The sequence below is a fragment of the Pezoporus wallicus genome, unplaced genomic scaffold, assembly GCF_028554395.1.
Source record: "Pezoporus wallicus isolate ANWC-B61680 ecotype Strahan unplaced genomic scaffold, APGP_CSIRO_Pwel_v1 contig_3952, whole genome shotgun sequence".
Lineage (NCBI taxonomy): Eukaryota > Metazoa > Chordata > Aves > Psittaciformes > Psittacidae > Pezoporus > Pezoporus wallicus.
Window position 1 is genome coordinate 5936261 of NW_026635034.1, and position 13654 is coordinate 5949914.

The 13654-nt window shown below is 39.0% G+C and overlaps 1 protein-coding gene across 6 annotated transcripts in view; it reads right to left on the minus strand.

Moving 5' to 3' along the window:
* ADAMTSL3 (ADAMTS like 3) overlaps positions 1–13654 on the minus strand; it is a 180202-nt gene that overhangs the window by 24567 nt on the left and 141981 nt on the right. For all 6 annotated transcript variants that reach the window (XR_008975027.1, XM_057429785.1, XM_057429861.1 and 3 more), the window contains exons 17-21: positions 8589–8718; positions 7336–7528; positions 6462–6641; positions 5527–5680; positions 137–1217 (exon numbers count right to left, since the gene is read on the minus strand). Coding sequence is in view for 5 of the 6 variants with exons in the window: in XM_057429785.1 (XP_057285768.1) it covers positions 137–1217; positions 5527–5680; positions 6462–6641; positions 7336–7528; positions 8589–8718 (1738 nt within the window). In the remaining variant the exon portion in view is untranslated. The remainder of the gene's footprint in view (positions 1–136; positions 1218–5526; positions 5681–6461; positions 6642–7335; positions 7529–8588; positions 8719–13654) is intronic.

Sequence of the window (13654 nt, forward strand, 5' to 3'; positions counted from 1 at the left end):
AAATAGGAGGAAGGCACAGGGTTCATGCTTATCTCATTTTCACAACAGTATGCTTTTTGATATTGCACAGCAGGGTGGATTTTTACAGCTGATAGCAACATAATAAGTCATTCAAAAATAAAAGATATTTACTTACTTCTCAGAGGCTTTTAATGTCTCGCCATCTTTTGTCCAAGTATATTTCACTTCACTAATACCAGCTGTTTCACACAGTAGATTGACAGTGTGAGTATTCTTGGTCAGATAAACTGTATTTCCAATTCGTACAGTTACTGTTTTGTTGAGGGAAACTCGGGGAATTTCCTTTTGCCTCATAATAACTGGGACCTTCTGGTCAAACATTAACTTATCAACAGCTTTTGTGCTGAAACGTTCAGATTCATTTGGTGATTTGCCTTTGAGTTTTGAGGCATGTTTCTCATCCTGGGCCACCTTCCATTTTTCAGTAGTTGGTTGTGGAGGCTTAGATAATTCAGCAACTAATTGGTAAATGACCTGGGATGCCAAGTCATCATTGACTTCTCCAGTTTCAATGAGCTGACTCATGTTCCTTATCAGCTCTTCAAACTGTGCAGTGTCCATGCTGTAGGCTCCTTGGAGAACTGCTGCCTCCAGTCGTTTATTCTTGAATTCACGAGAGCTGAAGTCTTCTGCTGAATTACTCCCAAAGGTTCCAAGGTTTCGCAGAAATGGCTGATCATTTATTTGCCTGTCACCCAGATAAAGCTCATTCTTCTTACTCCACATTTGCCACATTTTGCTCATTTTATGCCATTTAGCCCCAAAGCTGTTGGCCTCATTGTGATCAGTGTTACTGGCTTCACTGGTATGTTTTCTCAGATTTGGTGGTTCTATCAATCTGTTGTCAGTACCAATGAGTTTGAGTACAAATGTTTCATGCACAGGGCCTGCAATACACCGGTACACCCCAATATCAGCAGCTTCAAGACTATGTATTTTCAGCGAGCCTGACTTAGTGATGCCAAGCCTTTTAGAGTTTTGTAAGTGTTGTCCGTCTTTCTCCCACCGGATAAGTGATTTCTGGAACCTCCGTATAGGGCATTTAATTACAACAGATGTTTTCGGAAGTAAGTAGGCTCGGCTTCCTATGGTAAAATTAATGCGCTTCTCTTGTCTTGTTTGAATGTAGACTCGGTGAATACTCACAATCTGAGGTCCGTGAGCGGAATACTTCTCTGGAAGCTTTGGTTTAATCTCTGAAAGAAAACACAGTGTTGAAAAGCATCTAATCATTGGCACTCATGCTTACAAATCTGCTTTTCACAGAATGCTTGACAGAGCTTCTCCTGGCTTTGCTCAAGTCAGATTGCAACATGCTGAGCTTTTATCTCAGTCACAAAAATGCAAAAATATGAACAACATGAAACCGTAACATTCCCCTGCTCTGGCCAAGAATTCTATTGCTTCTTCCCCATATCTCCAAACAATAAAAAGATATAGGCAATACGTACCTATATAAAGGACATAGATGATGCACACATATATAAATGGATATATACATGTCTTATATTAATTTATATCATATATATAATCATATATAATCTTATATGATTATGTTTCCTATATATTTTGTATTGTTGCCTCAGAAAGGCTAGGCATGATGGGAATGGAAAAATTTAATGGAAAAAAATTGAATACTATCACTTTTCCCACATTTGACACTGCTGTGTGCAGAATGACCTAAATAAAAGAAAACCTATCCAAAAAAGTAAGGCTCCCCTTGACTGTTATTTAAATTATTGGCTGGCCATGCTGGTTGTCTGGTTGAGTCAAGCCAAATTGATAGCGACACAGGAGGTGAAAGAAACAGTCAGTGAAGACACAGTACATGCAACAAGCAAAGCCACCCTGTAATCACTGGCTGAGCATAATTTCTTTGGGTTGAAAGATGAGTTGCTTACAATGTTGTGCCAAGAAAGTAGGGAGGGAAGGACAGAAAGAGAGAAATAAGTCAAAATTTTGAGAGATTGAATATAGTAATCAGATGAATTGGCAAAAGCAGACAATAACAGCATTAAGCTTCACGCAGACTGAGGATGGAGACAGTGAGTATTATGAAGCTTCTCCTGCATTGTACAGCAGGAACTTGGATACTGAAGGGTTTCTAGGGTGCAGCCTGAATGAACCCCACCACAGGCAGGCTTTCCTAGCAGTGGCTGGGTGGACACACTGGAGACAACACGAGAATGACTGCAATGCTTTGGATACCACTGTGTTGACTCACTGCTGGAAGCTACCGTGTCCCACTTTGATCAGTAGAATTCATCTCACACTAGGTGAGAAAACACTAGGTAGGTGAGCAACAAAGCACTGTAGGAGGCTCAGATCAAGGGCAAGCACCCCCCCAAGTTCATTCTATGGAAGATGAAATTGGCCATCTGGGAAGAGTTGGGAAACACTCCACACCGGTGCTAGAAAACAGTCCAATTGTGTTTGGTAACCCAGCCTCCTGGCATGTGACAAAGAAAAAACTTGGAGCCTGCAGAATGAGTTGAGTTGATGAGCCAAAAAACGGACACACAAACCGAAATGATTCTCAGTGCGCCTGAATCTGAAATCAGTACCACTATCCACTTGGTAGGTACGTAAATAAAATGACAACTTCAGTGATGACACACAAATGCTAGTTGAAAAACTGCATGCTTCTTCCATACATGTGCTTCAAATACGCTGTGAAGAAATAGGTGAAAAGCTAAATGCTTCAAGCATTCAATAAGTGTGTACGCTGTATGAACTACACCCTAGAGTGTATTCTTATGCTTATAAAACAAAATGGTTATTTTCAATGTTTTGGGTAATGAGTTCAGACCTGTGGGGAATATCATGGTTTCATAATTACACAGCTTTTAAATCGATACTCGTTACCCAGATACATGGTTCTCTCAACCATTTCACATGATACAACAAATGAATGGCTTCAGCACTCAGTTTACTAAAATTATTAAAGTAGCATCCTGTTTTTAATAAGTTATTGGGCCCAAAATATTTATTTTTAGGGAAGCATTCCAGTATTAAATCCTCCATTTCCAAAATCCAACTCACAGACACCGTAAGTTTAAACACACAAATTAAAATACTTCAGGCTGTGGTCTGTTTACACTAGTTATTCCAACATGGAATTAATACCAGTGCATACTTATAAATATGTTAACAAGTCTCATCCATTTCATTTTTTATAAAAGGAAAGACCACTAACTCTCATTAGCAGTTCAACACTAAAGGGTGTGTATGTTTTTACTGGTGAGCAAGGCCAGGAGTGAAACAAAGTTCAGAGTTCTGGATGGCAGGCCATATAAATATATAAGGTCAGATGAACATAGGAGGCCACATAAGCATGCATTTTCTCGATCCTTAGTACCATCCAATCTCACATCTGCTGAGGTAATGGACTGTTTGGGAGCGATTTTTACTACAAGGTAAAGCTTGCTTACAGATTAGATTGTACTGGAGCCATTGGACCTCATTATCACCTAGTACAAATCCATCTGTGTCTATGACCTCCAGTGGTCCTCTGCAGCTTTAACTGGGCCTCAGGTCCTGGTGACCTCAGGGCTAGTCTGGTGTTACTTCCTACGGCTCAGAGCCCACAGTCAGAAATGTTTCTGACTTAATAGGGCTTGTTAAGTAAAAAATCAGCTATGATTACTAGTCCCAGGGAAAAAGATTAAGTCTAAAATGCCTCAGCCCTGTCATAAGGCAGTAAAGAAGGAGCTCATCTGACCCACAGAAGCATAAACTGAGGAGATGCATTTAGAAACACTGCTTTCAAAGGCAAGAGCCCTTAACTGCATGCATACCATGACCCACACCACTCTTCACTGGGTCTGCTTCACTCATCTGCCCATCCTAGGGCCATGCTATGTCCCTGCCTTCTATTCACTGCCCCTTCAAGGTAGCCTGAATCCATGGCTGCAGGAGGAGGAAATATCCCCTGAATGTGCCCACGAATCCAAACCCTGCTGCTGCCGCTGCCTTGGCCCCTTCTGCTAAACCCAAGCTGGAACTGTGGATATGGACATGTCTCATGCCTTCCCCTGCCCTCCTGTTGCATAGCCAGGGAATTGTCAGGCAGTTCTGAGCTGCAAGGGCTTGCTTGCTCCAAAGGGTTGTGGAGATAAGGAGGACAGTGATTCTCTTGTATGACTTCAATCTGCACCCATCCGGCACAATCACACTCCCTCTACAGTCCACTCTCCTGCTTTCTTGGCACTGTGGTGGAACCTGACAATCTAACTTTAATATCAGTCCGTGCTAAACAATTTGCAACCCAGCTACACTGCCATTCAACTATCCACAATTAATTAAATTCAGATAGATATGCAGCTCAAAATATTTTATTAAACCTTATGCCAAGGACATTCCTGAAGGTCCACAGGGCTTTTAAGTGGAGTTTTGAACCTCAGGGTTTCAGCACATTAATCTGAAACGCAGACCAGGAAAAGCAGTTTCATATTATGTATGAATCAGTAATTATTCTATTTCTTATTTTGTTTTGTGAATAGTTTTTAAAGCAAAGCTTCAAAACGTATAAAGTAGCTACTCTGACAGCGCTATGAACTGGGTCAAAATATGTCTGTCTCTGTGAGCTGCAATCAAAACCAGGCTATTCAATGAAGGCTTTTGGTTTTCTCCCACCTCAAAACTAACAGCTCTCCTTTTTCTCTTCCTTTTCAGCATCCTGCTCCCCAAATCTACATACTAATAAAGTCTCCTTTAAAGTCTCCTTTACAAAGAAAGGAGAGCACAGGTTCATATATCAGGGACCTGCATTTAGAATGGCTTATTCTAAATTACTCTCCACGATTGAACATACTCTATATCAGTAAGGTATTTCCATTGGTGTTATATATATGTAATTAGTGGAACTACCATCAGTATTGTAAACAATTGTGCCCAAATCATACAATTCCCTTAGACAATCTTCCCCAAAAGATTTGATACTGGATTTTTTGAAGAGTGTCTGTGCCATCATCAATTCCTGCAAAGCTCATGAAACTGGGATTCTCATTCTCAAAAATAGAAATTATACCTCACATTATCACTGGCTCAGAGTTTCAGGTTTTGAATTCCACCATGTCAAGTGAAATGTCCAGTGTATACAAATGTGTACAGTGAAAAGACAAGCCAGGACTGGATTCTTATCTTTTCTAATACCATTTGTAATTTATAGTCAATTTACATTTTGGTTTGGGTTTTTTTTTCAGTTGGGATGGTGTAAAGGTTAAAGGAAAAATCAGATCAAATACAGGTAAGTGTGAGGGAGAGAGGTGTGTACCCTTAAAGCCTATTCTAAAACTACTTCCTGAGATCATCACTTTTATTTCTGATTGGTAGAAAAAAAAATTAAAACAATCCTGTTATTACAGGTCTAGTAACTATGACGCTCAGTTTATGCCAGATTAGGAACGCTGTGAAAGTACAGTGAGAGGAACGACTTAACCTGTATACAGATTTTTCTTTATAAATAGATCTTTCCAAATTAACAAGAAACTGTAACATACTTACTGTTGCAGGCATTCATCTGACAAGACCTTACAAGCAGTGAAGGAGACAGACCACTACACATTGATCCATTTAATGTGACATATTGGCCCTTTGCTGTTAGGTTTTGGCAGGCAAGTTTCCTCCTCTGGATTCCAACACCGCAGCTTACTGAGCACTGTGAAGGGAAGGATGCAGTCAGGCTAAACTTGGTGTCCCACACCACACACAGTAATTTTAAACTAGCTTCTTGGTTTGGGTTTTTTATTTCTGAGAGAGAAGGCACACACTCTACTTCATATGAATCCTTGTGTTATCCAGACATTAAACTCTCTCTGCTTTTCCAGACAACAAGAATATAAAACAGATTTGTTCCAGCAAACAACTCAGGAACAATTAATATAACATGACAGTATTTCTTTATGGCCAACCATGGGAGAACATAGCAATGAGATACAGTACCTAAGAGAAACAATGCAGCACATTATAAACAGTTTGTGTCAAGTCACTCATCCCTTTCTCCTAGTTCATATTACATGAACCTTTAATTACAGCTTCTGAATTCACTTTTATAAATCTTGTGACCAGGGAGTGGTAGTGAGTTTGCATTAAATGGGAAAGAAGGAGGACATATTCCAGAATAATGCAAATAACTGCTTTTTGGAAGCTCTACTATGAAATAATTGATAGCTAAACATGTCTGGTAGAGTGCACGCAATGAACTACAGCCTCTCCTTCTGCACGTGAAATACAGCTCAGGGAGAGGATTACGATCAGCCTGGTTGTAGGCAGGGATGCACAGCAACTGTATGTACAGATTAGTCCAGGTTCATGTCTTGTGAAACCGTAAGCTGTTCTGTGAAGGTATTGCTCCAAACAGCATATGCACCCAAGCAGAAGTCTTTAGAGCTCATGCTGCAACTGAAGGGTTTGATTCACCATTGCTGAGGGCTGCTCACCTTGGACCATTCTCCAAAGACCAGCTGAGGGGGACAATCAACTTTTGCACATGGTTTAGTAGTTGGCAATTTAGGTTCCTGGCAAGTGTCATCAGAGTGTTTCAGGAAGCTTCCATCCGTCAGCAGCTGCTTACAGTACACTTTGCGGGTCTGAATCCCTCCTCCACAAGTACGTGAGCACTAAGGAGAAGAGAACAGTCTGTACACCTGCACATCACATCTGCACTCACCCACCACATTGCTAGTGTACACAAACACTGTAAGCCCCTATTCCCCATTATGCTCTCTCGAAAAATGGCATCTATTTTCAATTACAAAAAAAGCAGCATGTAGAAAACTCTTCAGTTAAAATATTTAGCTAACGTATTAGAGAGAACTTACGTTAAAAAGTCATATCACCTCAATGCAATTAAGTAGTAGAAATCTTAAAAACACACATCTTACACATAGTCTGTTGCTCACGCCTAGTGAGAGTTTAGGAAACATTGTCCTTGAGACAAAATAAATAAATAAATAAATGAAGAAAGAAAGAGAGACAGAAGGAGAGAAAGAGAGAAAGAAAGAAGGAAGGAAGGAAGCAAGCAAGGTCTCCAAACCAGGTTACTGCATTTGCAGAGTGCAGAAAGATGTCTGCAATAACTGGTATCCAGCCTTCTGAAATCTGAAAAAAGACTTTCCACTTCAAGATGTGACTGCCTATTGGCATAGCAGCCAAAAATAGTATTTCTGATCCTGGATTACTTTGTTCTAATGAAATCAGTTGAAACACTTACATGCCAAAGTTTAGGAGCTACCTTCCATGTTACTACACCGGAGAATTTCAAGTACCTAGCCAGAGGAACACATTTAAACTATTTCTGTAACCCAGACATACCTCTTGCCACTCCTCAACATGCCAAACTGGGGGACAATCAATCTGGTTACAAGCTTGTAAAGAGTGAGGCTTTTTGTCTTTGCACTCTTCAGCAGCAACAGCAGATCCTCCCGGCTGCTGGCAGGACACGTCTCTCGTCTGTATCCCAACCCCGCATGTAGCCGAGCACCGTCTCCAGGGGCTGCTTTGCCACCTGTTCCAACAACACAGCCCAAAGCTCAAGTGTTAGCAACTTGCCTCAGATCAGGGAAGGAGCAATCCTACCCAAACAGAGCCCAGCAGGAACATAACTGAAGGCGTAGTTATTGACAGATTGCTGAAACATCCCTTTGGTTTGGTGCTATTGCAAAATTATAAACTAGATCTAAACTTACAGGTAACAAGGAAATGCAGAAGCTATGAACCATAAAGCAATAAGAGTCATTTCCAGATTAATTTAGCTCCAGCATTTACTCTCAGAATGCTCCTCATCAAAAAAAAACCCAGCCTGTTGGCAATCTGATGATGTTTACATTTATAAATGCAAATATATAAATAGACCTTTGCTGCATTTACAAAACTTCCTTTAAATGTGTATATGTTTTCTATAAAACATCCTGTTCCTGTTAACTTCTTCCCTACGTTTTGCAAGAGGAGGTTTCTGCAAACACGTAGAAACAACATGCAAAGGATCAGGGATGTCAGAGATCAAAAGTGGGTAAATAAGGCAGCACATGTCAAAATTTCACATATGGCTCTTTCAAGTGACCAAATCAGCTGGGTTTTCTTGGATTTGGATTGGGTTTTCTCTTTTCCCAGAATCTCCAGATAAACATAAGAAGCCATGAGAACTATGCGGGGCTACTAAAGAGGCATGAAAATAACTGCAAATCATGATTTCGCTTTTCTCATTTAGTAAGGATAGGAAGTAAATATTGTGGATTTTTTGTGAAATTGCTTTAAAATTCTCCTTGTACCATAGAAGAGTCAAGGCTGTTTTTCCAAATCCGGCAAATACCTACACGGAAGAGATTTAGTTCAGAAAACGTTCCTTATTTTATTAGTGACATGTGAAGAGTGGAAAAGGAGTGAACAAGACCAAAAAAAAAAAACAAACCCAACCCCAAAAGCTTGTTAAAAACAGAAGTAGTGAAATTTCATCCCAAAGCAAGACCACAGTCCTGCAATCTGAACCCTTTCTGAGAAAGCTAATGTTTATTTAAGTCCTATTAACCACTTCTTTGCCACAGTAGGATTTCATTATTACAGTGTACCTCGGAGGGCAAAGCTTCGTATTGCAAGCACGGGTCATTGGTGGTGGTCTCTTGGAACCGTCACACAGGGTTTCATTGACGGCTTGCTTTGTCTCTACATGCAGACACATTGCAATGGCTTCTTGTGTTCCTGAATTAAAAAGGAAAACACTCATGAGACACTGAAGATAGACAAGATTTCTGTAGAGCTTACTCTTGAATAGTTGTCAAAAGTTCTGAACATGAATTAGATAGAAGGCTTAAAAGTACCACCTCAAGTCAAAAAGAACATAAGTATTTATATATTTAATGCTCAAAAGATATTTGTGAATTATGTCTACTTTAATTCTGTGATATTTAAAAGGTTTGATTTGACATTCTACCTGTCTGAAAACCAACATGCTTTACTGTCTGTCCACCACTGGATGCTACATCTGCCCGGTTCTGTAATGCTCCCCAGCCAACTACTGTTGTCATTGCCAAAATTGGGGTAAAAGTGACTTCTTCTCACTTACCTTAACTTTAAAAAGCAAACAATGTAGTAAAAAAATTGCAGAAAACTTCTAAAACGATACTCAGGAGAATGGCTGACTAAACATAGAACCTTTCTCTTAGGGGCTACGAGGTGCAATAGCAGAACCTTTCTCTTAGGGGCTACGAGGTGCAATAGTTTTGCTGAAGGCAGCAAATCTGACCCAGCCTAAGGCTTTCCTCACTCATGAATGTTCTTGGAACCTTCTAATCTGCAGCTTTTGCTACCTGGATCTTATTACTGAAGCATGAAAGATTACTAATACTCAAATTTCTGTGAGTCAAAATGAAAAGCAATATAAGTTTGCTTTAGAATGTCAGCTTAGCAAATACACATTTTGTGAACTACTTTTATTTTAAACCTATGTAATTATCCAATTTTATATATCATATTCTTTAGAATGACAGCCTTACTCTATTTCAAAGCTCACTTGTATACACATGAAGACGAGATGGTTTGTGACAATATTTGGGGGACCCCGTGCATCTGGAATGTCCTGTACAAGCAATGCTAATGATGATAATCCTGTAGAACAAAAAAGCACTGAAATAATAAAATACGTATTTTGCTGTTTCCAGGTAAAAATCATGTTTGAAGAGTCACCATTTTAGGAATTTAAATCCATTTCCTTCCTCTCACTTATATCCAGTGATTTTGTAAGGACATGGATTTGCTTTCAGCAGCTGGTTGTATTTCTTTTCTTGGGACCAGCTTCCAAGGTTTCAAAGAGAGTTGCATTTTTAACTAGAAACTCCACTAACCACTTCATGGTATTACCCATGACATGACCTCAAACCAGCACCACTATTCTTAACAGAGGTTTCTACTATTCCTACATATTCTGCACAGTTTCATCTCAATGCCAAGGGTCCATAACTCTCTCCTCTGCAACATATTCCCAAGCACTGTTATTCTGTTCATAAATCCAAAACTGTTCCTTCCATCTATAAACAATTCTGATGTAGTCCAGCTTAGCAGCCAGCCCAGGCCACAGTCTGTCTTTGCAACACTTGAACCAGCCCAAGTATTGCAGACAAATCAGCAGTGATTTTCACAATAACGTAGATTTCAGCTTCTTTCAGTCTCTATGGTACACCTCTGAATCCTCACCAGGACACATTTTCAGTTCAGAAAGACCTTGTTATATAAATGTTTTGACTATATCTATGAAGTGAGGAAATTTTATAGAAGACCTGACCTTAAATATGATTGACAACGCATTCAGATCTCTTCTATCAAAGTATTGATAATTACATTAACAGAATGTGAGCATTGAGTAAAAAGTATTCCATTAGCAAGGCGGGGAAAAAAGACACCTTTAACAATAAATACCATGCCCATAACACAGACATGAAAATGCTTGTTTAAAAGCTTAACAAGAGCAGCTTTCCTGTCTCCCTATGTAGGAAATGCACATCTGACTGTCTCCAGGAGAGAAATAAAGACTTAGAAATTGTGCTGTGACAGAAACAGAATGACATTACCAGTCAAGCCATCAAGCCCATGTCAAGGATCTAGATAACCTCTATCTTAGGTCAAAATCTACCCTATGGTACGAACCTTCAGTTTCACTGACCTCCCTGTGTTTCTGCAGGAAAACCACACTCTGGTGATGCTGCTTTGAAACAGGCTGTGATAAGTAATATCTTAATATTTCACATGAAGGAGGGAAATTAAATAAGATTCCTTTCAGACCATCTAAACTGGCTAAGTTTTAAATTCAGTGTTACAAAAACTAAACTGGCCAGCCAAATGAACAAAAGGCATGCCCTACCAGGTGATGGGGTTTGACTGCAACTTGCCACCTGGAGTTCATTAACCCCTTCTGCCTTGCAGCATGACCTACCTAGCTTTAATTGTGTCATGAGAAGGAATTGTTGGTATGTGGTGTATCTTCCATTTGACTTAACTACAGGGAAGTAGTGATTCTTCCCCAAAGGGTCTGTATTGAAAGAAAAACGGCCCTCTGTTTTGATGCTTTAAGTGCAAAAAGGATATTAAAGAGCTGTTAAAAACATACCACATGCTCCTTTCCTGCTCCTTGGTTCTCAGTTCGATAGTTCTATTCAATAAATAACTACACGTAATTGATGCAGCATTTGCTTGAACTGAACTGTCAAAATGTCTTGACAATCAGATTTCTCACCCCAAACTATAATTTTCCTTTAGTTGGGAACTTCAATCAGTGATAAATTTCTTATTCTATGTTGACTGGAAAATGGAAAATTCTATTATTCAAACAAGCAAAGTTTTATATGTACGACTTTCTTGGCTTATAATATAAACATAGTAGATAATTTAACTAAAACATTATGTATGCAGCAGGGAGCATTAAGTATTTTTATAGTAATCTGATGCACTATTGTAGTAATTATCCTACTATTCAGTGAAATAGAGTATTTTCTATTTCAACCCAGCATTCAAACCACATACATTTACATTCTTTTACGAGCTTTTCTGTGCAGTGAAATACACAGTGCATGAATCATAGAAGCCATGTTAAAAGATCAGAATGCTTGAAAAAAGCACTTTTTGTTTCTGCCTTTTTTAGAGTACAAAGAAAATGGGGGTGGAAAGTTGCTGTGCAAGTAGTCAGAGGGTCTTTACACCTGGAAAAGGAAGGACACTCATTTATTTCTATCAGATAGTCTCAGTTTGGTTACTGTTTAAAAACATGTATTATCAGCTGAAAATAAGTCAGAGGAAATGCCAAGTCCTGCATATCATTCAGCCTCTCTGTAAATCCATTGAAACTGACTTATTTACACTCCTTCCTTAAAACAGCACAGTTTGTGTCTGCACTTAAGGAAACTAGTGATAGGAGTAACCAGTTGCCTACAACAATGTAGGCAAATGCTCTCAACATTATATGCGAGTCTCAGAATGGTCATTGCTTTTTTTTAAGAGCCCTTAAATTTGGCTGGAATCCATTAATTTTCTAAGGATCTCAGGTTTCATATAAATAAAATAGTAAACTTTTAGCCATTATGGTCCAGACAAATGCCTGAAAACACAATTTGACTGCACCCTAAAGCTTCTAAAGCCACAGACTACAGAGCAAACAACAGGAAGTGCATATGTATTTATTGTTTAATCTCATTATTTTTAAGCCAGTGTAATGACTTTAGGGGGCCTGAATCACAATTTTTGAAACAAATTGAATATAAATAACAATAATAACATTGAGCTATCAAAACCTGCCTCTTGCAATTCAAGGTATTTTTAAACAGGGACCCAGAAAACGGTCAGTTACTTTTTGAAATGGAAGATATCTCCTAAAAATGTTGTAGAGTAGTGAAATTATTGACAACTGTAAAGAAATACTACAGATTGCAAGAAAAATATTTATTCTCCTCCGGCATACTCTTTATTCTGGTAGCATCTTACCTCTCACTCACAATACTATAAAAATTAAACTTATACTTCTGTTGGGGACTCTTGCATCAGGGCCAAAGTTCTTCAGATTGAAAAAAATCCCAACATTCTGGGAACACGAGGGTAAAGCCTAAGTTTCCCAAGCACATAGTTGGCTTATTTTCAGTTTGGGATTTCTTCAGGCACTGAAGACAAAATAGATCTTTAGCTTTCAGGATGGTCACAGAGTTTCCTATGGATATTAAAGGAGCTGTCTACTTTATGACAAGCTGGTCTGGATGACTTTTATTTGCTCGTATGGAAAGATTGATGAGAGAAGTGTTAATTATGCTAGCAGCATAACGCAACATAGCAGTCCTCAAAAGCAGCAAGTTTTGTGGCACTCCATATGCTGCATGACAAGCCATACAGATATGGTGCAGAAAGCACACAAAATGACCAATGACTCATGTTACTGATGCTCTATAACCTGCTGAATATCATGAACTGGAAAGTAAGGAAGATGTTTTGTAATTCTTTGCAGATCACTCTATCTCTGTAATTCTAATACCTCAAGAAACAGTGGTACCTTTCACATATTTTCATCTGCTTTGGAGAGGGACCAGAGGAGATTTTGAATATAAAGTCTAGTCTGTATGAGTATTTACAAAAAAGGTGCAAGTGACAAGCAGTGAAACAGGGATTCAAACCTTGCTCAAACAGTGGCTATAAAGCTTCCAGCCTACTTAGGCCCTACAGGCTTTTCTCTCATTCAGAGAGAGTCAAGCATGAAGAAACTGAGATAGGAGTTCTGAGGATACAGAAATCCAAAGGAATAATCCACAGGAATTTATTTTAATATCTATTGCTAGATACATACATACTAGAGAAAAATTACCTAATATAATTCACATTACACTGGGATATTCCAAACTCAGACAACATCTATTTCTTGTAACGAAAGAGTTCATCTAATTGAAATGAGATTTAAACATAAAACTTAGCAGAAATGGATCAGCTCCTTTGAACTACACAATGGAAAAATGGTAGACAGTGAGATCATTAGTTAGTACGTTGCAGTAAGTTGGAACCAGAAGAGATGTCTGGTTCCTTTAAAACTATCGGCAGGTAATTTCTGGTCTGTTTGAAAGCCTTTGCCAAGGCAGCAAGACGACCTGAACTGATAGAAGGAGAAAAATCA